This window comes from Morchella importuna, assembly GCF_003444635.1.
Source record: "Morchella importuna strain M04M26 chromosome Unknown Morimp01GS005, whole genome shotgun sequence".
NCBI classification, from domain to species: domain Eukaryota; kingdom Fungi; phylum Ascomycota; class Pezizomycetes; order Pezizales; family Morchellaceae; genus Morchella; species Morchella importuna.
This window is the reverse complement of record NW_025763402.1, coordinates 1,238,783-1,264,422: the sequence shown is the minus strand read 5'-3', so window position 1 is coordinate 1,264,422 and position 25,640 is coordinate 1,238,783. Positions and strand designations below refer to the sequence as shown.

The window sequence follows — 25,640 nt, the reverse complement described above, 5'->3', positions numbered from 1 at the left end:
AGACTTATTTCGAGGGTATCATAGCCCACGAAGCACATACTGTTTTCGTCTATTGAAGAGGTACGAGGCGAGGCTTATCGTGGCCATTGTATGCCCTTGCTTTATATGTCTCGAGCTGGCGCATCCCCGAATACCTCAAGGCTAGAGACACAGACAATAATAACTCTGACGAATTGTGACCGCAAGGTTTAAAACAGATACCAATCAGCGTTTCTTTATCAGACGAGTTCTACTTCAATTAAGAACTATAACTATATACGAGACAAAAAAAACGAGAGAGTAGAAAATTCGCTCTACTTAAATCATAGACGATCACTCGATAGGGTTAGGGTTTATTGCGCGGGCCTCGGGGTTTCGCCTGGGGTTTCGCCTGTGGTGCCGCCTGCCACAAGGCTCGAAAACATCCTGCGGAAGAGACCCGAGCTTGTGGGAGATTGGTATAACTATGACTAGCGCTGAAGATTTATGTTAAGCGTCGATGTCTATCGTAGTTCTAACCATAGGCGCAGAAAACATTTGTGGGCCGGTGCCTAGATACAAAGAGAGGTTTAGCCACGAAGAGGGCGTGTTAATGATTAGAGTCTATCTCGCACTTTGGAGATGGTAGAGCATGTAGTTGGTTGGTACGTTGGGGGGATACTACATAAGGAGTGGCAGCTTTATATCTAAACTCTACTCGTGCACAGGGGATCCGGGACAGAGTCTTTATGGTGTAGTGGGGTCAAGAAGAACAAAGTGAACAACAGAGCGCGGGGTAATATTGCTAATGGTTCACTCGATTATCACCTTCTATCACTTTTTTATTTTTTCTTTTTCGGTTACAATGGTTCAATGTCACAATCACTAATTGGCTTGAGTCACAAAAGAAGAAGAAAAAGAAGACAATTTAGTAACTTTCAAAAGTTTTGATTGAAAGTTAGATTACAGAAGTTGCTGACGAAATGAAAGAAGTAGGAAATAGGGGAGACGAATTGAAGATTGCCCCCATGGATCCCATAACATCCAAGAAAGCCAGAATCGAAAGCCGAAGATGCCATCTAGCTGCCGGGGCGACTGTGCCAGACAACGATGCGGTATTCGGGGCGTTTGCCGACGTTCTGGATCCAGCCTCCAGAGCGTTTGCGGCTGAAGACAGGGTCCATCCAGGCACAGGCAGAGGCGATCTTGCGGATGTAAGCTGCAACGTCGTCACAGGGGGGGCAGGTGTTCGGGAGCTGGGCAGAGGCGCAGATGGAGACGGCAGCACTCCTCTCCTTGGTGATGAGGTCATTGCAGTTGCTGGCAGAGTCCTGGCAGCAGAAGGGTCTACGATCGATAGTAGCGGCGGCTTCTTCAACATCATCTGTGAAGGGGGACCCATCGGTGGTTTCGCATTTGAGATACTCCATGCGCTTCTCGAGGATGGTGGAGTTGAAGTTGCCAACGGAGTTTTCGATGTTCTCAGCAATGGGAGTGCCAGCTGCGAGACCGACAATGGCGAGGCCAATGGCAACGATTTTGACGAATCCGAACATGATGTTTGAAGAGAAAGATTGGAGGGAGATTGAAGGCTTTGGGAGTTTGTAGGAGGGATTGGAATTTATCGAGATGCTGTGTCGGGCGATAAATTTTGGAAGCGATGGGTAAACGGGAATAAACACGGGGAAACGCTTGATTTAAATAGTGAGTTTATTGAAAAAAATTTCAAAACTCCCCTTTCTATGATAACAGTCGAAAAAACCTTTTTTTGCCTGGAGCTAGCTTCTTTAGTAGTTGAAAGTGAAAACTATCTTGGCTCTAGACTCCTACCCTCGTTTTCCACCTTAAAAAAGGGAAGTCAAGAAATTTCCACTACGAATATCTGTTTTTACAGCTGCAGCAGATACGTGTACACAGCCTTGACATTTTTAGTTTCTCAAATTTGTGCATTTTGCAGGTCAATTCCTCCCCCAAAATAAGGTAAGTCGCATTCATCTAAAGTGAGCGTACATCGAGTGATACTTCATGAAGGAAACGCAGAACACTTTGTTGCGCATGTCTTCGGGTCCTTTACCCTATAGAAACAGATTCTGCGTTGATAGTACTAGATTTACTCGAAATAAACCTCTGGGTCAATAATTTCTGTCCTAAGACATCGCCGTGCATATTTTGGTAATGCCCAATCAGTGCTATAATACCTGTCTCGAACCAGGCGTTACTTGTAGGTAGGCCAGGTCATGTGCCTGAATAATTAATACACCCCGACGTTGTGAATGCACCCAAAATGATTACTTGTCTAGCTCGAACTAGACCATGGCTAAATATTGAACTTGGCGCAAAAACAGACGAAAAATCGTTCATCCATTCTATGTACCTTGGTGGGCCAGAAAAAATTTATCAATCTTGGCATTTTCTGGATTGCAGATTAAAAAAATTCTGCTATCTAAATTTTTCGTCATATCACTTAAGAAGAAAGTAAGGGAGATAGTAGAGGCTGTAAACCAAAATATAGCCCTCGATTTATGCCCACGAAATTTGTAGGACTAGAACTCTAGGTTATAGAGATGATATAATTTTAAATTTACAAGAGTTCTAAGTACATAAATCAAGACAAAAGGAAATTTAAGAGCCAAACGATGAAGGCCACATCCAAGTTCCCACGAGAAAAGAAGCCCACGATTAAACCCAAAGCCCAAGCCAAAAGCCAAAAAAAAGCCAAACCCAAAAAAGCCAAAAGACCCAAAAGACCCAAAAGACCCAAAAGACCCAAAAGACCCAAAAGACCCAAAAGACCCAAAAGCCAAAGCACTCAAAGCCCCAGAGAACCAATTAAAACCAAAACCCCAAATATTAGAGGGAATCAACTCCTCGCTATACAACCAAGAGCGAATTCCCCCACCCAGTTCTCCGTCTCCACACGCTGAGCAGATGTGTCCTACCTTGGAGCTCGCCCGAAAATCGAAACGAGTCTCCGTCTCAGCCATAGATCTAGACCCATAAGCATGTGGAGGGTGGGATAGTGGAATGAGAGGGTGGTTTCAGGCAGATGTAGCCTACCTTGGATCTCGTCCGAAGATCGAAACGAGTATCCGTCTCAGCCATAGAAACTAGACCCGGCCCCACAAGGAAAAAGGAAGAGGGTATGGGGGAAAACCGTGCTTTTATAGCCAGATTTCCAACTGCTCACATGGTCTTGGCACAAACGGCTATATTAGGGCAGATGTATTAGGGCAGATGAATAATTTTTCTACATCATTATAGGCTACAGCGAAAGCTTGCTATAACGGTACGCTCGGGACCGGAATTTGGTACCGTTATAGAGAGATTACCCTTATATAGGAGGTGCTGGTGCTGAAAGCCAGGCAAAAAGGACCGAGAAGTGCTACCGTTATAGAGAGATTACTCTTATAGAAAGTACCGTTATAGCAAGCTTTCGCTGTAGCTCGTAGTTGAGGCCAGGCGCTACCAGCCACTCAACCCTAACCACTGTTTTTCCCCTCAAGAACGGTGTGATGCGAGGCAGCTCTGAGTACGAGTGGGAAGGCTGAGGCCGATAATATCACAATACCTGACCCTGGATTTTGAGACCGGCCATTATAGGTACATTGATCCTACAATTTGAAAAATTAATATGAATTTATCAGTAGCTTTATTATTTCTACGTCTCTGGATCTTTATCAATTAATTTCGTTATATATATGTTGTTGGGTATCGATAGTAAACGTGGGGCATGAAGTTTTTTCGTGGTTGATGGTATAAGGTTGATTTGCATGACCCCACCATAAATCTTTTTCGTGCCCTTTTTTTTCTTTTTTAGCTTACACGGTAGTTACTGGTAAAAAAAAAAAAAATCCATAGAATGCGAAATATTTCAACCTTCTTTAAATTTTGACAACGCGCCAAGATATGGGAGGCATATTATAGCAGTTTAAAGTGACCTAATCTCTTTTCATGGACTATTCTGATTCAATTGCCTCTTAAATATGAACAATTCGGCTTAAAATAACGGCCTTCAGGGGAATGATAATTTAGTCTTCGTAAGTTTTCGAAAAGAATTAGTACAAGACGAAAAGGAAAATCAAGACTTTTGTCGTACGGGTTGACTGCAACCACAAGTGTATTGAATTCTGGAATTGAACCACCAGCAATTGCATGCAAGAATTCAGAATTCGAAGCAAGGAAATCTGTGAATGTTAAAAGTGTCTGCTTTTAGTGTGTTCCCTACCAAGTACGTTCTCTCGGATCAAGGCCACCTTGTAACCTACATGTACTTAGCATAGTACAGCTGACTCATGAAGACAAATTTGCTCAGTGTATATAACCCCCTCCCCCCCCCCTTCCCCCGCTTTTCAATTAGGATGCTACCCACAGTGGGACATTTCGACCTAGCAAAGTTCAACCCAGCTTAGGGAATGGAATTAAAAGGATACACCCACGATTCGAGGTCTGTCGACAGATCGGACACCCCCTTCCTGTTTAATGGGCAACAGTTGCGGAAAAACGCCCAGCTACACCCCCGTACCATATGAAGCGATGTCCTACGGGCAGTGTAGTCCATGAGGACGCTTGAGGCGAGGTTTGAGAGTGTCCTCGAGGCACCTCGTCTTCATGGACCGCTTTCCTCGTCTGACCTCGGCGTCCAATACCATTGTTCTCGAGGACGATTCCAGGGTCTAATTGCCAAGAATTACCCTCGTGGGCCCTCGAGCCCTCGAGACTACGTGTACTTGTTCTTTTATGCCATTACTCGCAAGTCCATGCTGGTAATCGGGGACATGGACTCGTCCTCGTGGACGACCCTAGTGCACCCCGAAATGTAGGCATTCGTTTCAGAATACCACACGCTTCAAAATGTCCACTGCTACAACTGGAATTTCCCAGAAAAAAGACCAACTGTTGTTACGAGGAACTTATGCGATGTCTTTATGTGTTTTATCTAGATATTATGAAATTAGCTGTAAGCAATAAACTACCATAGTTTAATCCCGTACCTCGTCTCCCATACTTGAAATAGTGTGCTTTATGTTTTTATTGCTACCGCTTAATATAATAAGCACATTTCTATATGTACCTATTTGACTCTTCCTCTACTCTCAGTAAGGCGATTATCAGCACTTTCTGGCTATGTTAAAATGTGCGCCAACCATATCCATAGCAAGTTCTGGAGCTTTCAAGTAACTGTATAAGTCACTCGTCGGTCGCTTTATTAAGCCTTAGTATCATATCTTAGTGCCGCTACTTTATATTTAAGCGATTCGAAGATAGCAAAGACAATCATGAGTTAGCACTCGCAGTTAGTAAGGTCACGTGCTATTTTGAGTATTAGACGGTAAGAATATAAAATATTATCCATTATATACCTTAGTTATTGGATTTTATCTACCTACTGGTAGAGACGTGTCAGTTCCTTTTGAGATCTTTTCTAGGAGCTCTTGAGAAATGATTTTATACCGCATTAACTGGCGAGAGCGGACAAACCTAACTCGATTTCCTAGGAACCCCGCAGAGGGCAAAGTTCATCTCCCTTCTAGAGGTTGCTAGTGGCTTGCCCGCTCTTGTCAGTAGATATAGCACATATTAGATATGTGCCTGAAATTAATTCCACAGAGAATTATGAGTAGTCCCGTGGCCGCACCTTAACCGTCCGCATTTGAGCTCTTTAGTCAAATGTGTTTAGACAGCGTGAGTCGACCTTTAAACTTGCTTATGTACCTACGCAGCTGGCAGCCAACGGGGGCTAAGGTGGCAGTTTAAATCACTCCTTCTCACTCGATAAGCGCGACGCCATGGCAGTTACATAACATATTATTGCAGAGCAGTGTCTCTCATGTCGTCGTTGTAGATGAATCACGGCACTTTGAGCATGTATCCCTCTTATAATAACATGCATAATGGTGTTACCATAACAATTCGTTTTCAGCTTGGTATTACACCGGCATGCATAGCATTTTGTTAGCTGACCCTAATCATGAAACAGATCTGTAGATAGGCAAAATACCTGATGATGGCATTAAACACCAACACCCGGCGCTTTTGATCATTTGGAGCAAATCGTGAACTTAAAAGCCCCTTTCGTGATTTTTCCCGTCATTAGATTTGTTGAACGTCATGGACTTCCTCGTGCGCCAAGAGACACAGCGGTGATCACATGACATGCGCCAAGCCTCGGAGTCAAAACCAACTTTACCCGTACAGACATTTATGAAGCCTCCGCTGCCGAAAGAAAGAGCTCCAACTACATGTCTCACTTATCTATCAGTTAGCTATCATGGCTCTATCAAGGGGCCCTGATTGCATAGATAATCGATAACGAACTTACAGTGTGTATGATAGCCGAGTCAAACCGTGGGGTCTGATCCAGAGAAGGGTACTCTACCAATGAGTACAGCAACTCTACCAACGAGATGGATAGGCGCTGCAATGTCATGCAGCTGCTAGGAAAGGCAGGGCCATGCAGGCGTGAATAGTAGATTATCTACTATTCATCTAATTGAAGTGCTCGCGCCTCCCCTGAGTTGTAGCTTAGGAGTTGAGGTCCAAGACTCGAAAAGGTCCTGTGATGTGTACCCGCTATACCTCTAACGCGTTTTGGAAATTGTGGAGAAGGAAGAGCTGAGAGCTGGTCCCATCAGCGAGGTCACCCGGGGTACCTACATGTACTGCGATATTCTACCACCAGCCTCCAGTCTCCAACTGATGTATGGCGCTGTACGTATCTACTCTTGTCTATCATAGAAACCTGATAACACGTCCACAAGTGAGAGCCTCCGTGTGATTGATCTGCCTACCCTGCCAGCTATCTTTACCCGAACAGTTCTGGTAACGTAGCCGTCCGATGCGGCTACGTCGACCCTAAAAAACCCTTCGCGAGACAAATTACCAAGTTCTGAGGTCAACGCACAGCGCTGTGATATCTTCGTGGGCACTGGGAAAGGGGAAAGATAACTACTACATCTTGGACAGCACAGAGCTACCAAGGTTGCCCGAAGATAACCGCCGTTCAAGATAACCGTGTTGAGAGTCTCAACATCCATTATATTTAGCACACTCTACCCACCTTTACTTAAAGAGATAGCTACAGATTGTCTATCCACATCATCCTACTCTCTAACAATTCCAAAACTCCATAACCATTATATTAATTATTACCGCAAAATTATCTTCAACAATGGCTCCATCAGCAGTTCAGCAAACCCCTCCCGATACTGTCATCACCGAAGCTTATACCCAACCCATCAAAAAATGCATGTGTCTAAAGTTCGATACGGATAGACCTCTCAATGAGTTCGAAAACCTAGTCGAGGATATCAAGCGGGTTCTTGGCCCGTCCTCCGGTATCAACAGCGCCGATGTCGATGTTAAAGATTTGATCAGGGTCATGGAGCGATACACCTCCGATGAATCCCATTGGGGAGGGTTCGCGCTAGAAGATTTGAGCAGGAACTACACACGAAACTTTGTTGACCACGGGAATGGAAAGGCCAATTTATTGATTCTTGTGTGGACTCCCGGGAAGGGCAGTCCTGTGCATGATCACGCAGATGCGCATTGTATCATGAAGGTAAACTGACCTAGCCTTCGGACTCAATTAAACGCATTGTCCTAACGAACAATTCTATTTAGATACTTAAGGGAAAGCTCCAAGAAACACTATACGAAATTCCTTCGGAAGTTGCTGTAGATCAGCCTTTAAAGGTCGAGAAGGTTACTGTCTATGGTACTGACGAGGTTACCTATATCTCGGACGATGTACGTTTTTTCCACATTCACATATCCTTACCCATACCTATTTACTAACTGTTCATTCAGATTGGCCTTCATCGTGTTGAAAACCCAGACCCAGAAAACATCGCCGTATCACTACACCTTTACACCCCTCCATGGGCTGAAAAACGTAATTCTGTCCCAATACTGTAATCAAATTTTTCTTGCTAACGCTCAATCTAGGTGGTTGTTACTGTTTCTGCCCTAAAACAGGAAAGAAGAACAAAGTTCAAATGAGCAACTACTACTCAGTTCAGGGGAAAATTGAAAAGATCAAGGGCGCGAGCTGTTGATCGACCTGTAAAATCAGTGGAACCAGTTCCTCCGGCAAGGGATAACTTTGGGTTCATAACCGCTCTCTATGGCTGTTTTAATTCTCTCCCGTTTCGAGTACACGAAACGAATAATCGCGATTGACCCGGCTCTTTTTTCTTTATCTAACTCAACATATCCTTTCCTTTTTTTCTCTTTTCTTTCTTTTACATTTTCACGATAATGCTCCTCTCAGTCTTGGTTTCCTGGCGTTATTTTCGTTTTATTTCCTTTTAGTCGGTTTGTTTTCTGGGCGGCGCACGGAACTTAGACGGATAGCGTCGGCCAGACTCGGCTTGTAGTTTTACTGGTTAAGCCTCATATAGTAAATTATATCGAACTTAATTTACTGCAATTGATAGCACTGACTGGCTATGATGTCCTCTACTGTCGTGTCAGCAGATCCTTCGTGGTCGTCGGGCCCCAAGGTGGGTTGAGAAGAAGGCGAAGTTGGAAGTTGGAAACGACCGTCTTGACTGAATGGTTCATTTTGACCAATAGATTGCAACTCATTCAGGATCCGTTTTCCGGCCGCAAATCTTTTCGAAACTTGAATGAGTATTACCTTAATTACATAAATGGCTGGTTTGTGCACAACTCAATAGAGTCCCATCTGTTGGGACGCGCAGCAACTAAAACCTTATGACTTCTGTATTTTCTTGCAGATATATCTAAAGCTTACTCGTTCCGACCTAGTCAACGAGACTGATTAGAGTAGTTGAATTGAGGAGTTAACTTTAGGCATAGGTTACTCGATATGCTAGAGATCGAGTTACCGAGGAGAGAGAAGGCTGGGGAGCTAGGAGACTTGTGACCCATGATCATGAGAAGGGTATGTAGAAATAACTCGTCAAGTACCTACATGTAGACACATGGACCACTCATAAGAGTCCGGGTCGTATGTATTTGGTAATATTTATGTTGTGCCATGGCTTTCTATTGGGCAGAGAAACCACTACTGCGCGGGGCATTGTGGCTTGACATCCCCAGCTATTAAAGCTCGCCGGTCATGTGTATATCTAGCTACATGACATAGCCTTGTCTAGATGCGTTGCGTTAAATTTGATCACCACCTGTCACTCGTTATCCGCTCTAAGCTGGACAATTGTCGATTTGGCCATACAGGGGATTTGTTGGGGTTATAGGATTGAAAGACGTACCGTACCAGGCCTACGGTATCTGGGGAATGTGCACGTGGTCGGAATCACTGTGATTACAAGTATGCATATATGGCCGTACTATTTACTCCTACACAAAATAACAAATGTGCGTCATACCAGTATGTAGATCACCTATTGTACGTAGATTTCTTATCGGGAAAAGTATTTCGGAAACAACTTTGAACAAATCTTGCGGTCGGTATCTCTAGGAGCTGGAATTAATAGTATTTACGAAGCTAGCCGAATGTTATCGATATATCATGACCCTGGTGGATCTTCTTAGCTAGTAATATATGTCACGTAGCCAGCTCGTCCACTCGACGCGTTATCTAATAGCAATTGAAGCCCCGTAAGTACAAGCACATAGTCATACAAGAGAATAATGACTCTGACCCCGGCTCTTACTTACCCCACCAGTTCTGTGCTTGCATGCAATTAATGAATTAAACAAAAAACAAAACAAAAAAACCAGTTCTGTGCTTTTCAGGATCGATCTTCACTCTTGGGGCTTGGCACGAGTGACATTCCATGAGCGAGCTAATCCAGGAACCACAACAAACACGGTAAACCGGGGTAATCGATGAGCAACACATCCCAAGGCAGATCGAGTAACATTCCTGGGATACCGTCAACCAAGAATACATGTAGCTCCACGACCCAGCCAAAAGACAGCAAACTATGTGCTTCTTGAGTCAATATGTGCATACTCTTCGATAGTGAGCGCCATAGAAGTTCGTGAGCTGTCTTGTTCGACTCTATCCCCATTAATACCACACTTATCATATCGTTCTCTATCGCTAAAGCTAACCATCATATCAGCCAGCCACCCAACGGCCCAAACGCTGCATGTCTCACCTGCCACCCTCCCAACTCGACTCAAGCCGCGCTGCACTGCACGAGAAACTGCCGGGTCTTCTTATTGCCCGAAACCGCCAACGGGGCTATCCGTGCGTGTTCCCTGGGACTCCCAATCGGCGCCCTGAGCGGAATTTAAAGCGATTGACCCGAAAGAACGGCGCGTGACCTTCGGCTAATGGTCTTGGCGGCAGCGGGTAGGGTAGGTAGGGGAAAGGACTGATGGGACACGTTTTTCTTCGGGGCCGGGGTCAAGAGCAGGGTTTTGGACTAATTATGGGAGGCGGTGCGGCGGGAGATGTACCCTACGTCAAGTGGTGATTTTCGGGACGTCATGATCGCGGATGGCGATGATGCCCGAGCTCCTTGCATGATGGAATCTAGCTGGTATCGTAGGAGGTTTCTTGCCGGCGTTCGAAAAAGGTTTTCGGAGTATGTATCTATTTTCAAATATATTTATTGACCTTGAGGTATTCTATGGGTTCATTTTGGCACCACTAACTAGTCGCACAATTACCTAGAAGGACGATGACAGCCTAGCTAGCCAATCGGAAGAAAGAGCTACAATCGCACGAGTTACCAGCACAGAATACTTTACCACGCTCGCGCAGCCAAAAACCCACCATTATACTATTAGAAGGCATTGATTAACTTGGCGTAAAAAGGATTGACGTTCGGTCACAATGATATTATAGAAAGCAAGGTATCGCAGCTGTTTTATGGTTTATTATTACGATTCTATCTCTAACAAAAAATTGTGCCCGCTTTCCTTTTTTGGCCCAACAAGCCCAGCAGATAACTCTAAGAATTTGTATTGCGGAACAAACCCAGCAGATACTCTAAGAATTTGTATTGCGGCCTTGATTCTAGTTCCAGGAAGAACGTAGTGTAAAGAAGTTGTATTCTCTAATAATGATTAGGACTTTTTCTTTTAAGCAAGGAAGGCTACATACTATAAGCGCATTAAATTTCTGGCCGGCGGCTTGAAAATTAAGACTAAATGGCTTATAGCCCACAGTATAATCGCCCTACAAGAGGTTGCGTGTGGGGTGCCAGTCACGGTGCACAAGCGGTAAGCTATTCACGGCTCGACTATTAGCACAAATCAAAATACGTATAACAGAGAAGACCTTCTTACCTTGTTGTCCTTATCGTTTTGGCCCCCCAGAGACACATAACAGTCTTTCGATGTTAGAGTCCATCCTATTTTTCTACGTAACACCTATTAGTACAAGTCAGGATACATAAGAGAATATTCTTACCCTCATTGCACGCAAAATACATCAAAGCAATTATTTACGCTCCACATACATGATGTGGGCGTATGTGACGTCAACAAGGACATCAATCTTCACCACACCCATTAGTACAGGTCAGAACTAGAATAAAGAGGGAAATGCTCTCTCACTATTTTGGAAGCTCCAAAATTACTTGTCGACAATATCTTCTGCTAGAAGCAAGCACGGTAGAAGGTCGGCCTCCGTGTTTTGCTGTAAGTCGATTAAATTTCCGACTTATTTGAGATCCCAGGACGGACGAATGCAGTGGTCATTGGATTTCCTGGAGACCCAAGGCAGAATACTTGAGATTTTCAATTTCCTGCTTGGTACTGTATGCAAGAGACCCCCCAAGGCGGAAGAACCGGTTTTCGGGGATTTTGGCATATACAGCATATGCCACTTCTGGCGAGGGCATCCGACAAGCCCCGAGATGTCGGGGAAGGGTAGGGAACGTTATGTTCCATACAACCTTGTGGGCTGCTGCTCTTATATAGCAGCAGCAAGCCCATGGGCCCAGTACAACTGCCCTACAGGAATAACGTATCCTGGACAATAACCTCAGCTGCAAGGGGCCAGCAAGGCAGTAGTATCCAATAACGAGATTGCTCTCGAGTGTTGTCCCACTGCCCAGCCTTGCCGGCAACTTAATACATAGTTAGAAAAATGAGATATTCAATGGGTGGTGGATAATACCTCGATCGAACTTTCTTTCCATATGAAGCCCCTCTGGAATAATAATAAGTAGTGGTCTGTCATACTATCTGTTAGAAACCCAAACGATTTAAATCAAAAAGCCTATGGAGATATAACACCTTGACGGGGGCCGATGTTTTGCTCGGTGTTCATGCTGCAGACTGGTGCTTCAACCAGTGGGCAGCGAGATGCTGGTTGGGGTGATGATGAGACGGGTTGAAGCATCAACAAACATGATGAGAAGCAGGATAAGCGGATAAGAGATGAGAGAAAGAGGGAAGGGAGGAGGGGAGAATGGAAAAAAGGAAGTGGAAAGAGAGAGAGAGAGAGGAAGGGGGAGGGGGAGGGGGAGGGGGAGGAGATGAAGAGAATTAGACGGAGATACGAGGGGGAGGAGGGGGAGGAGGGGGAGGAGAAGAAGGGAAAGAAGGCTTAAAGTCTTGGAATTCTTAGATGCTAACTGGGAAAAGCTTAATTCGTCATGCATCGAGTACAAATGATCTTCGGATCAGACAGGCCCCAGGTCGCCTACGAGATGCTATCCTGCTCAAAATAATGGGCCGCACGAAAAACGCAAGTAGCTGTATTCGCATGGCAAAACTTGTGACCTCAGGGCATCGGACATCGCATCATCTATAACATCTGATCCCAGGACTGGAATTTGACGGTCTCATTTTATTTGCCTGTCTCAAAACCTTGGGTATTAAACTTTTAGTCAACCGAGGGGCGAGTGCATGAAGGCTATTTTTCCTGGAGATATTCCAATCGGCCAAGATGTGACTGTTTTGTGTGGGCGATTACAAAAATCTGTGCGAAGTATCATTGTCTTTTTATCCTTTCGGTTGCAGGAGTGAGTGATAGTTCATGATACAAATAATGAAAGTTGAATATTATTGTATTGGTTGCCATGATTAGACATGTCGGTGTAGTATAGTGGTTAGTACTTCTCGTTGTGGTAACATGGGTTTACCCCTGTTTGTCTGTTCCGAGAGGACCCATGTTCGATTCATGGCACCGACAACTTCAGTTAAGATATCCTTGGTTGCAACAGGTTGTCTAAATCTTTTTTTTGAACTTTTTTACCCAAGAATGTCCAACGAGAGTTCATGCAGGTACAATACGCAGAGGGGTGGCAGGGGTGAACAAGGAAACTTTCAAGTATCAAATCCCAAAGCAACCAAATTAACTATTCAAAGCTCCCCGAGTGATACACCGTGACCAACACCCCCACCCCCACAACCCGACGTACGACACGCACAACGACCACCCTCATTTCCTCATGCCAAATCCGGCTTGCACTCTCCAAAGCCCCGACCCCGATCGGCGTCCGACCGGCCGGCCACATCAGTTCCTTCTCCCATCCCGCACATGCAATATTTTTTTCTCTTTCCCCCCATGGGCTCAGCTCGAAACGATCACACTCTCTGCTCCTTGCCGGCCGTGGATGTTTTTGGCAGTCCGACGGGTGAATGCATGATATGGGTTACTCTACATGTGACAGTGCGCACGGGGTTGAAGGGAAAGGAAAGGCAAGGTTTGGTACTAGGTGTCAATTTCCTAATCCGTTTGGTGTCGCCCCATCTCTCCCCTCACATTGCACGGCCCTTAGGCGGGAGGGAGAGGTGGGGGGGGGGGGGGGTAACATTGTAATTACTAAAAAATGAGGAACAGAAAGGGACACTGATATCGAAACGATTGCTCTCTCTTTTTTTTTTATATATATATCTCTCTTGATTAGATTCTGCAAATATTCGACCCTAACTTCCCTATAGAAAAAGAAGACAAAAAAAAAGAACCACCGCAAAAAAAGCGAAAGTGTAACTAACGACCAATTAACCCATCCCATCCCAACAACGTACAGAAAACGGCAAGTTAACAACAACGAAGAAGACGAATTCGAAGGCGATGACGACAATAGTAGTAACAACAACAAGTAATCGATCACAGTACAAAAAGTAGAGTAGAGGTAGAGTAGAGAAAACTAATAAGAGCGCGGGGGGGGGGGGGGTGGGGGGAGCTTAAGGTAATAAAAAATAGTAAATGAAACGTTCGATAAGTAGCATCGACGGGCCAAGATGTAAGCTAGCAGAGCGGGCTGGCGGGTTAGGAAATTAAAGAAAGAGTAAAAGTACTGCAGCCAAACACACGCATACTCTCGAGGGAAGAAACGTGAGGTGGAGATGATGAGGAAGGGTATCTAAATATATACAGAACGAACGAAACGAAATTCAAACCATGCGATTCCCAATCAGTGAACAAAGATAGAGGTAACCAAAGCTAAGCACCAACCAACAAAAAGCCAGCCATCAGCAATTATATCTTACGCCAAAGGGAAATAATACCATAAAATAAAAGGAATAGTGCTAAAACAGTAGAAAAGTAGTAGTGATAGTAGTACCAGCCGTAAATAACAAAGCTTGAAGGAGGACGAGACAAATAAGTGATCGACCACAATCTAGCAGTCTAATCTTAAATAGGATCCGTAGGATAGTAACATAGAGAAACGTGATTAAGTAGCACACGTGGTCAAAAGGGTATAGAAGAATCCCCGCAATTATAAAAGAGAAGGAAGATGTAATGCAAGTTCAAAACGAAAAGCGTACTCTCCCTTGAAGTTGTTCGCATGCCAAAAAGAAACGCAACACAATTAGGAGCAATAGCGCTGAATAGAATATCTGAAAAGAGTAGTGGTATTTGAGACAAATAAAAAATAAAAAGGGAATATAAAAAATACCCTGGGAAGGAAGAGGAAAATGAACAAAATTTTATAAGCCAAAACAAATAATAAAAAAAAAAGAAAAAGACTTCCCCACGAGACACGGCACATTCTCAGGGCGCAATCCCGGGGAACCCGGCATGGTTTTCGTCGATTGGCCCACCATCCAGGCCAATTCTGCCTAGCAATTTCCCTACAAGTACATAGTCGTCCGAATACATGGACCCCACGGGTTGCTGCCGCATGAACGACATGACGACTTCCAGTGCCCTACAGGCATCCTCTCTGCTAGGCGGACCCATAGGCGTCTGCGGCGCGCTCTGCCCTGATATCGTGGTGTGGGATGAGGCCGGCGTGTCATGCGGCATATCCTGCGGTGAAGCTAGTGACGAAGGTTGGAGGGAGGTTTGACCTATCATCTTGGGAGTGAGAGGCTCCGATGAGGGTGGTGGTGATATATATGTCGAGTCAAGACCATGAAATGTTTGTGACCTTGGTCGTTGTACACCTGGAATTCGAACATGCGGGGGGTATCCAGGGCTGGTGAGCCTTTCCCCTCTAGCGTCTGGAGAAAAGAATGGCGAGGTTGGTGAAGCGGGACCTGTAAAGGATGAGCCTGTGTCGGTAAACATACTTGACATGGAGGTAGCAGTGCTGGCCGAACCTGGTGTTTGCATCTGATGCTTAAACCCACCGAATTCCATATAGGATTCTGGAGACTCAGTATGGTTACTATCCGTACTCTTAGACTCCCGCATCAACGGCGAGCCAAGAGGGCCGACGCCCTCCTGCTTGAACATCGGTGTCGACTCCGTCCTCGCGTGTCCCTGTCTCGGCGACCCGAGCAATCCTATTGATGCAGCTCTTCCCGCACCTGTCACGTCGCTTTCCGATCTTCCCCGGCCATTTGCATGCAGGTTGTTTTTGTGTTTGAACTTCTCCAGCCACCCCGCACTATTTGCTTTGAACTGGCTGTCTGAGATCCCAACACTCGACGCAAAGAATTTCGCCTTCTCCCGTATCATCATATCTGTTAGAGCAACGCCTTGCTTCCGCGTGTTTTTCGCCCATACTGCCAATGCTCGTTCGATATCGGGGAATTTCCCTTTAGAACGTTTGACTGGCGATCTACTCCCATCGTCAGGGAAGAGATATTTCTCTTTTTGTCGAAGAACCTTGGAAACAGTACTGCACAAGAGGAATGATTAGCTAAGCCGCTTTTCGTCTGATGTTTTATTATGAATTTTTTTTTCGCGCGTGATATTACCTTCTTTCAACCCCAAACATTGCTAATGCCAAGAAAGGGTCAAGGTCAGCATATTTCGTTTCGAAACATAGGGGAAAAGTATGAAGGGGTGTGTGGGGTGCATGAAAAAGGAAAAAAAAATAAAAAAAACGCGAGAGTTTTTTCCCATACCTCCGATCTCAGTCTGCTTGACATTCGGGTGCTCTTCGTGAAAGATACACATTCTCCGCCTATCCGCGTCGGTCAATGTTCTCCTCGGGCTTGAAGTCGACTGAGTAGTATGTGCCGACACGCTGTTTGGCAAGGGCGCCGAACCCGGGGGAGGAGCAATTGCAGGCGACGGCATAAACTGGGCGTGCGAAGCAGCTGGGGGAACCATATTTTGGCCCCAATGGGACAAACCCAAGTAGTTGGGAGCTATCGGGACAGGAGGTGCCTGAAGCCTGAACTGCTGGTCCTGGGGGACGAATCCCGGTGACTCCACGAAGCCGTAGGCACCAAAGTCATGAGAAGGGTGGTGCTGATGATGCTGGTGGTGTTGCTGCTGGGGATGTATGGGAGCAGGTTGTTGCTGCTGCTGCTGGTGCTGGTGCTGCTGTCCATGATGGTTATGGTGCTGCTGGTGCTGCTGCATCCCAATCTCAACCCATTGCGAGTTGACAAAGTCGTCATGCGGGTTGTGCACACCGTCCATTGCATAAGAGAAGAGCTATGTATGAGGACCAGCAGAGACAGGCGGGCGGTCGACAACAAGCAACGAGCGAACGAGCAGATAGCTTCTGGACTGGACCGGAAGTGAAGCGAACTGAGGATTTTGGGGGAGGGGGGTGGGGATCCCGTGCCTAGCTTAACCAACCTCTGCGTAGTAGTAAACTGAGGAGTGGCTGTGGAGGCGGTCAGTTCAGTATGAACCCTGAGATTTGTTTATTCCTTTTTATTTTTTTTATTTTTTTGAAGACCAAGACCTACCTACTGGGTCCTAGGTCTATCTAGGTCTAGGCATGGGGAATCAATCAATAGTAATTTTGATCACCCATCCTCATCTCCAACCTCATCCATCATATCAGTCTTTCTCTCCTTCCATCGGCAGTAACAGCCCCTTCTCCCCTTATGTAGCAAACTTATAATTATTTGTGTATGTATTCACTCCCGGAAGAGAACTACAGACCTAATACGCACAAGTAAGTTTTTTTCTCCGCATAGGGGATGCAGAGCGCGCGTGTGCATGTGTGTGTAAGGGAGGGAACGGGGAGATATTTTTTTTTTATTTGAGCAACCTGGTCAACCTGGATGGGACAAGTTGGGATAGGATAGGAAGGGATGGGATAGGGTGGGATGTGGATGGGATGGATGGGATGGGATGGGATGGGATGGATGGGATGTGGTGGATGGGATGGGATGGGAAGAAGTCATGCAGCCAACCAGCCAGCCATGCAATTAAGCCTCAGGAACGCATCTCTTGCCCGACCGACCGGCGCAGTATGCTGCTGCGGGAGAAACTCTGAATCTTCTTTCTTCCCCCAACCCATTCGTTCAATTTCAATCCCTATCCCTATCCCTATCCCTATTATCACTACATGATGATATATGTATCCCTATCCCTATCCCATCAACACTGTATGATCCATACAATATCGTATCCATATCACAGAAGCAGCAGGTAAGAAATAACAGGTTATAGGTAACAAAGCAGATGTAATCACCGGGGAATAGATAGTGATGGGATTGGATGGGATGGGATATATATGACAGAGACAGAGAGAAATCGAAATAACCAATAAAAAATCCAGGAAGGGCAATAAAAAAAATATAGGGATAAACACACAAACACTCACGGATACTGCCTATCTCGGTTATTTCGAGGAGTCCTCGCACAACAATAACAACATGGGAAATAACCAAGAAGGGGAGAGAAAAAAAAGAAGCTGTCGACTGGATCGCTCGATAGATAACATGTTAGACGAAATCAGAAAACTAACACTTTTTCTCTCGCTTACTTAGACTAACGCGGCGGGGGCTGCGGCCATGACCCGGCTGAACGCGAAGAGGGAAAAAAACCCCTTAAGCGCAGAAAAACTGGCTAGGATTGGGTTTGAGAAACTCAGACAGGGTTCATCGTCATACGGTAAATCAAAATCAACCACCATAACCAATCGATAATCCATCCTTTTGACAGGCCGGGCCTCGGGAGGGGAAAGGGAGACGAGGCTTGGTTGGAATTTGGAACTCCGTACAATGCCTGTCTCGCTCTCCCTGACTTGGGTACGGACTGCGACCGGCAACCATCTTTCCGGTAAAAGGAAGCTTCCCTAGACTCTCGTCCGACATTGTCCCTCTGGACTTCTTCCCGGCGGTAGAATGTTCTTTGCATCTTTCGGGAATCCGGGAAGCTTTATGGCCTACAGATTGCAACACAGACAGGGGGATTTGAAAGAGGATCAAGAAACAGTATTACTATCTCCATTTCTCGTATGCTTCGTCTTGCAAGCGCCATCGCATGTGGAGGTATCCCATCTCATTTTTTTGCCATTATCTTTTTTTTCTCTTGGCCTCCTCGACAAAAGACACGCCCACCCACCCACCCACCCACCTGTCTGTGTACTTTAAAGTATGATAAATGGGACACGTTCACAGTTAATGTTTCATCACACGGAAGATCGTGATTCTAGAGGGAAATCAACGGTCGCTTACGAAGTTACCAACTTCCTTAGCCTCTTTGCTCTTGCTATTCTTGCGCCTTGCGGGTAAAAGCCGCCCTGTAAAGGAAGCAATGGTGCTTTGTCCTCCTCAGAGGTCCAACAAGAATAATCATTATTGGCTCCCAAACTCTCGGGACTTTTTTGATTCGTGGATGCTTTAACCTGGTGGTTCGAGTGGAGAAAGAAGAGAGGGGAAAGGAGATTTTGTAATACGCTGTTCATAATAGTCACCCCTGCCGACATCCCCACATGTGTTGAGGGAGTTCGATTTCCCTTTGGTCAGTTTTGCCTAGATAACTGATGGATGCGGTATCACACGTGAATAGTTGTGTGGAAAAGGATGTTTTGATATTGCTTTTGGCGGGTGAACGTCAACCAGGCAAGAACTGTCTAACTGTTTTAGTTACTGCAACGGATCTTTTACCGGCCCATCATCCTATGTCCTTCCTCATCCATGTTGCCCCCCGAGAATCATCCGGCCCGGAATGGTTACTAGTCATACTTCCTTACCCAATAATTCGAAAGCGAATGCCATTCACTTTTTCAAGATTGTAACCTAGGCGATGGGGGAGGTAGTGGGTTAGCCAATCTGGAAACATACCGAGGATGGGAAATCCCGCAGAGAAACATACAACATCCTCATCCTCCAGAACGTGACTCAATCCAACTCTTTGTGGCTGATGTTTGACACTTGAGCCGTAAACAATTGCAACCTTGAAAGTATCAACGATGGTTTTGTGTATCGATTTACACTGCGGAAAACATCAGCGCCTAATCAGCCAATAAATAGCCGAATACGAAAAGGGGTAAACCAACAAAGTCTTCAACAGTGCACGCGTTCGCCCTAAGTACGACCGGCGATGAATAATCTGGGGATTGGCCTTTAGGTTTCGTGTAAATTCGCCTTAAGTTAAGCTTCTCCCACCTACAGCTTTTGATTAGTAGTTTCTCCAAAAACGTGAGTGTTCTTCTCCCTCACATCATTTCGAGAAGCTCATCAACATTCCATCCCTTTAGTTCCTCAAAGTCAGCTTTGGAACAAAGTTAATATGAATGAAGGTGGGGAAAACTGGCTCTTTCAGAAGATATGGGAACCGAATTGGGAATCCTGTAGAGCAAATCGAGTTCCTCAATTGAGATAGCGTCAATCTTGTTAAGAGCATAGATAACGGGTATATATCGTCGACTCTTTTCTTCGATAACATCGATGAGATCATCTACCGTCGCATCACATCGGAACGCAATATCAGCCGAGCTGATCTTGTACTCCTGCATAACAGCCCGAATTTCCTGCAAAAAAGAAATAAGCATATTGTCTCTCCTCACGAATTTACTGGGGCATACATCTGCGTCTAGATGGGTAAGTGGCACTGTATTAGTAACAGCTATACCACCTTTGTCCTTCTTACGAAAGACGATATTTGGCGGTGACTTGTTGACCCTGATCCCAAAGCCCTCCAACTCGGCCTCAATGAGCTTCTTGTCCGTCAATGGCTTGTTGACATCGAGGACAATGAAGATTAGGTTGCAGGTTTTGGCAACAGCAATAACCTGACGACCACGACCTTTCCCGTCCTTTGCACCTTGGATAATACCTGGCAAATCCAACATTTGGATTTTGGCACCGTTATACATCACACATCCCGGTACCGTGGTAAGCTGTATGTAGCTGTTAGCGTAGCTCTCAATGCACCAACCATTACTCTTCCCCAAGAAATATATCATACAGTAGTAAATTCATAAGCAGCCGCTTCGGAATGCGTGCCGGTTAGAAGATTGAGCAATGTACTCTTGCCGACCGAAGGGAATCCTGCGCCTCATAAGCAATTCCGTCTTTTGATCAGCTGGAAAAGATGCGAATATGTTGAAATAAAGTACCAATAAAACCCCTGCAAAATAGTCGTAAGCCGATATCCTCTCTGGAGCAGTGCCCCGCAATGATTCGTTGAAGGTGGCACATACACACTGGCGACACCGGTTCTCGCAACATCGAAACCAACTATGCAAAGTAATAAGTAATCCGGAGTCCCCTTTGGATTAGTAGAAAAAGAGCCTCACCTCCGGCACCTCCGCCTCCGCTGGAGGGGGTGACAAGCTCCTTTCGTAACTTAGCAAGCTTCGCCTTTAGTTGACCCAAATGACTGTGTTCCCGGTGTTAATTGCCGTAGCTGTAATTCGAACGCCGAGAGCTCTTTTAATTGAGTGCACTCACAAGGAAGTGGCCTTATTCTTCTGGGTTTTGGCTGTACGACCCGCTGTCAATATCACACTCCACAGAAGCGGAACGGGAGCATTGGCTAACTAACCCATTTCATCTTCAATGGCCTTGATCTTATCGACTGCATTCCAAACTTCGTTAGAGCCGTTTGAGGGGTCTTTGACTGGTTATTTATCATACCGGTTGTACTCATTTTGGCAGCGTGGGGTTTGAAATGGCTATGAAATTTATTCGGTGGCGACTGGAATGTCGGACGTACGGGTCGGGCGTACGGTGTGGAAGTGTGTATACGCGAGGGCTTGGTAGAGAAAATATGAGGTTGTTGTTGTCTGTAGATATTGAGTTGGACCGGGAAACGTGGTGGAGGTTGTAATAACTTTTTTTGCTGTGTCATCAAGGGTAGGTACGCGGGGATGCAAACTTTTTTTTATCATGCACCCCACATATTGATATACGCTACATGTACTTATAAAAGCTAGAAAAAGTACATCTATATATTATAGATCTTAGTTGATTTTAACAAGATTGCAATGTTCCTTGGCGGAAATGCCTCATTTGAGATTTTCTATACATGATCCATAATTTGCATCAAAATGGGTTAGGGTTAGAGAGATAGACCTACATGCTTGTAACTTCCAGCCCAAAAATGATGGGACAACGCCCAAAGCACACCAAAATTTCGACTTTTTGCAGCTCTGCCCCGGCACCACCACCAATAGATAGACCTTGAAATTAACAACATAGGTTATGGAGTGTCTATACTACCCACCCCCAGGCTTTGGTCCAATAATTTCGAATTGTGTGTGCGTAGCAAGTCTGAAAGTTTAAAGGTATTTGAATTCCAACAATAACCGTACGAGATTCTTTACTACTGATACACTAATGATTTATTTTTTAATCTAAGTGCTGATTTGCATTCTCCTAGAGATTCTACGCACCAAGAAGTGTTGCTGAAATATTAAATTTCTTGGTGTGGTTTAGGTTGCTGTCCTATCATTTTTGAATAGGAATTACACATACCTCCTTGAGGCTTGTATACAGTACAGTATCAACATACATGTAGATGATCATGACTTCTATCCTTAATTGCTTCTTAATAAAAATCTGCGCCCGAAAAGAAAAAAAAAAGCTATTGGTAATTGGTAACTGAAGAAAAGACCATTGAACTAAACATTCGGAGTCGCATAAAGCATCTTATTCTAGGTAGCAATCGGATCATATCGTGCATAGGCTACTTAACAACTGTAATCTACTTATTTAGGTGTCTAAGATTCAGATACAGAGGATGATGAGTACTGCATGGAGTGAGAAGGGTTGTTGGGCCTTCTTAATTGCGCTTTTGGTCTTGGAGAGGTGACTTGATACAACGCCGAGTGATCTCTCGTGCTTATCCGCTGCCTGATCCTACATAATTCAGACTTTGAATCACGTTTAATAGCTTGATTTTATTCACCCGACCAACTGACTTTCATTCTGAGATACAGATAGTACATTAGGGTATGGTTACAGACCATATATTAAAATGTACGGAAAAGAACTAAAATGACACACTTTCTGGTATACTTGATGTAGAGAAACACATATTTATATAATGCATAACGATACACTTCTGCGGTCCAAAATGGCATGTTCAAAACTTTGGGCTCTTTTAGAAGAACCCGTTGGCGAACTATTACTAAACTTCTGGGCTGGAGGGCCTTTTTGAGCTGTTGATAGTAACCTATCAACACAAAATTTAGCGCTGTTAGGAGTACCCGCGCGTTGACGAACTATATTATTATAGTTTTGCTGGCAAAAAAAAAAAAAAAACGGAAGACGGCAAGATTCCAGAAGTCATTAGTACTTGTGAAAGAAGATGAGTTTTTCTAAAAGAGCCCGATGTTTTGAACTGTGTAAATTTGGATCATAGAAGTGTGTCATTTTGCGTTATGTGTTGCTCTGCATCAAGTATACCAGAAAGTGTGCTATTTTAGATATTTTTCGTAAATTTATCTGTTAACTTTATCGGGATCTATAACCTAGGAACTAGTGCGTGCTACAAACAGTCTTGGCCTAAAACTCGTATATAACTTAAATTTGAGTTCTCTACGCGTATACCTTCAGTAATTGACTGATGGATCGCAGTCCTACATGTAGCTCATGTAGTATTCTTCAGACATTGAGCTTGCGCATAGAATGTTTGTTCCTTGTCCCTACTTAGGCCCTGATAATGAACCCCATTTGAGGAATCTCGTACCATAGCTACATGTACGTATACACGCGTTCATCCCTTAATTATAAGCTGTAACTTAAATGTTACCAAGATGAGACACGGCAACATCAGATGCAAGTCAGAGAATCGAGACATGATACTTGGCAAAGCCGGTGGCGGCTTTTACAGCATAAGGGATAGGCCTGATGGGTGGATAAAGTTCGCTGCTTCGCTGCTTCGTTGGTTCAATTGGACATTTGTTAACTTAGAACTTTGGGTGCGCAGAACGTTATCACCGGCATAAATTAATGGCTGCCGTTATACGTACCTGCGCCCAATCTGACGGGCTGACTTAATTGGACCGTCTGATTGGAGCTGAAAACTAGATTGATCTTATTATAAGGTTTTAGTTTGAATTATGGGCACATCATTCTGGTTTGAAAGGCGAGGTGAGCGTTTTCAGCTTTATAATCCTCTTTAAAATAAAGACTGTTCTATAGCTGTTCCAAGAATTATGTAACCAACTAATGGACATAGAAATTTCATCACCAATCACGGGATATTACTCCCATTTTTATTGCTCAAAACTCATAATAACCATAACAAAATCCCAACCCCGCACACAGGATCATTTCAGAAAACAACAACTTAAACTACCATACTTCATACCAGTGTCATGATCATTACCAGAGAGAACTCAAAGCATCGCCGATGAAGCATCGAGTGAGTTATCGTAATTCTACTTACGAGTTGCTCATCTCAAGTGTGATACCATTACGAGGTTGCGTTAGTTCTAAAAAAAAGACCCTTACAATTAGAATCGTATCAATAGGGCGAGGTGCATGAGAATGGGAACTTACCAAACCACTTGAGATATAAAAGCGATTGTTCGTCGGATGTAAGTTCAACGAAAAGTCTTCCTTCTGGGCATGGTATACTCGCACCAGTAATAGCCGCTTTTCCGCCAGAGATAGGTTGCTTGAGTGCAAAGTTAACCACTATCTCCAACATATATATAGTTTCATAAGGGCGTTGTAACTTACTGCGACCGACCATTGCGGTACTGGAGGAGACCTGGCAGGCCTGTTATCCCAACTAATTGTTCTATAATTGATAGGTGGGGAGTCTGAAAGAATATAAACATTCATTCTACCACCGCCAGTAGCCTTCCAAGTGTTCTGGGGCTGGCCAGGCTCCTGAGACAATTCAAGCTTGATTATGCAGTTTTTAGGGCCACCGGCGGGGATGTCCCATCCAACTTATCCAATAATCTTTGTTAGAGTCTACTCTCAATTAAATATTTAGGGGATCCGGTTTTCTTACTCATAGACCGAATTTGATCGGATCTGCCAGTGTATTTTATCTCGGCCTCGTACTTTGTACCGCCAGTAAAAGTGGGATTGGATTGATTGATAGGAACGATGTAGTTGGGGAAAAGGGTCCTGTGGGGGAGATAGTTGGGACCGCCATCATCCGGAACAGGGGTAGCAGAGACAGTGACAGCGACGGCACAGGCAAGGAGGGCATGGAACAAATGCATCTTGGTGGATTTTGTAGGCGGGTAAATATGATATGTAGATACAGTTGTAGAGGTAGAGGTAGAAGGAAGACCTGAGTCGTGGTGAAGAAAGGAGAGATATTACATGAATGGCTCTTTATATATATTTTTTTGGTTTGCATTAGCACGATATCCTTTACTGAGATCACCTCGATGTCTATGAGTTTTCAACCGTGAACCTGCAGCTGGACACATCAATCAGCCCGATCAGTTATTACATCACGCGCTGAATTAAAGCTTAGAAACGTATGAATTATTCTGGGCCGGTACATTGTACACCAGATTGGTATATGATGGTTTCAAACTTGCCTTGACCCACTCACAGGATATCACTCGGGAGCATGTATATCTGCATCCGGCAGAATAATATATATTACTTTAAGGCCGAAGCTCCAGGAGGTGGAAGTGAATATCCGGTCTCCACTTTCTGTATTGGGCCGGAGTCGGACGATTTACTAGACTTAAACCAGCGTCTGGAACGTTACAGTGGATATTTGCCAGCCTCGATCGGCCTACCCGGCTTAATATTTATACTCCATGGTAACGCTGGACACAACAGCAGAGACCCAAGTAGTCATGTGGAACTTGATATTAATGCGTTGTTTATAGTAGATCTGTGCAACGTTTGGGGTACGGTGTAGTACGGTATAACCTTATGTTACGTATGGGGAATGTCGGCCCCCATTCCTCTGTAGCAGTGGCCTGACTTATAGTTGCTGGTTTTATTCACGCCGTTGAAAGCCGCGCTGAACGTAGATTCCTCGGAAATGAGAGAGTGTCTCGCTTTGTAGTAAAACGTTTTTGTGCCGGATTTATTGAAGCGCCATTGCGATCGCAAGATTGATGTTTCCAGAATAAAGATTTCGATCGTGCGCCTGTAAGACAAAAGGGTCTTAGCCGGCCGGAATCCAAACTCAGCAAGACAATATAAGTTGACAGTAATAACGCGAAAGAATAGTAAGGCAAAGATGAAATGGAATATATGCATAT

The 25,640-nt window shown here is 44.7% G+C and overlaps 5 protein-coding genes across 5 annotated transcripts; 1 reads left to right on the top strand and 4 right to left on the bottom strand.

Moving 5' to 3' along the window:
• Positions 1 to 1,037: 1,037 nt before the first annotated feature.
• LAJ45_02856 (uncharacterized protein) lies at positions 1,038 to 1,514 on the bottom strand (the record flags this gene model as incomplete). Its single annotated transcript, XM_046112447.1, has 1 exon — positions 1,038 to 1,514. One exon carries the CDS (start codon positions 1,512 to 1,514, stop codon positions 1,038 to 1,040), a length of 477 nt encoding a protein of 158 aa, XP_045974573.1.
• Positions 1,515 to 7,126: 5,612 nt separating this feature from the next.
• LAJ45_02855 (uncharacterized protein) lies at positions 7,127 to 8,015 on the top strand (the record flags this gene model as incomplete). The annotated part of the gene is made up of 4 exons (XM_046112446.1): positions 7,127 to 7,519; positions 7,582 to 7,707; positions 7,768 to 7,852; positions 7,906 to 8,015. 4 exons carry the CDS (start codon positions 7,127 to 7,129, stop codon positions 8,013 to 8,015), a joined length of 714 nt encoding a protein of 237 aa, XP_045974572.1.
• A 6,836-nt stretch (positions 8,016 to 14,851) lies between these two features.
• On the bottom strand, positions 14,852 to 16,678 carry LAJ45_02854 (uncharacterized protein; the record flags this gene model as incomplete). The annotated part of the gene is made up of 4 exons (XM_046112445.1): positions 14,852 to 15,339; positions 15,403 to 15,926; positions 16,006 to 16,027; positions 16,156 to 16,678. 4 exons carry the CDS (start codon positions 16,676 to 16,678, stop codon positions 14,852 to 14,854), a joined length of 1,557 nt encoding a protein of 518 aa, XP_045974571.1.
• A 2,376-nt stretch (positions 16,679 to 19,054) lies between these two features.
• Positions 19,055 to 21,094, bottom strand: LAJ45_02853 (uncharacterized protein; the record flags this gene model as incomplete). The annotated part of the gene is made up of 14 exons (XM_046112444.1): positions 19,055 to 19,073; positions 19,223 to 19,239; positions 19,316 to 19,435; positions 19,500 to 19,608; positions 19,663 to 19,694; positions 19,758 to 19,973; positions 20,028 to 20,342; positions 20,411 to 20,493; positions 20,562 to 20,572; positions 20,646 to 20,682; positions 20,742 to 20,824; positions 20,896 to 20,926; positions 20,990 to 21,022; positions 21,082 to 21,094. 14 exons carry the CDS (start codon positions 21,092 to 21,094, stop codon positions 19,055 to 19,057), a joined length of 1,119 nt encoding a protein of 372 aa, XP_045974570.1.
• A 2,823-nt stretch (positions 21,095 to 23,917) lies between these two features.
• On the bottom strand, positions 23,918 to 24,632 carry LAJ45_02852 (uncharacterized protein; the record flags this gene model as incomplete). The annotated part of the gene is made up of 3 exons (XM_046112443.1): positions 23,918 to 24,070; positions 24,136 to 24,350; positions 24,416 to 24,632. The coding sequence occupies 3 exons, from the start codon at positions 24,630 to 24,632 to the stop codon at positions 23,918 to 23,920; spliced, it is 585 nt and encodes a 194-aa protein (XP_045974569.1).
• Between the last annotated feature and the right edge of the window lie 1,008 nt (positions 24,633 to 25,640).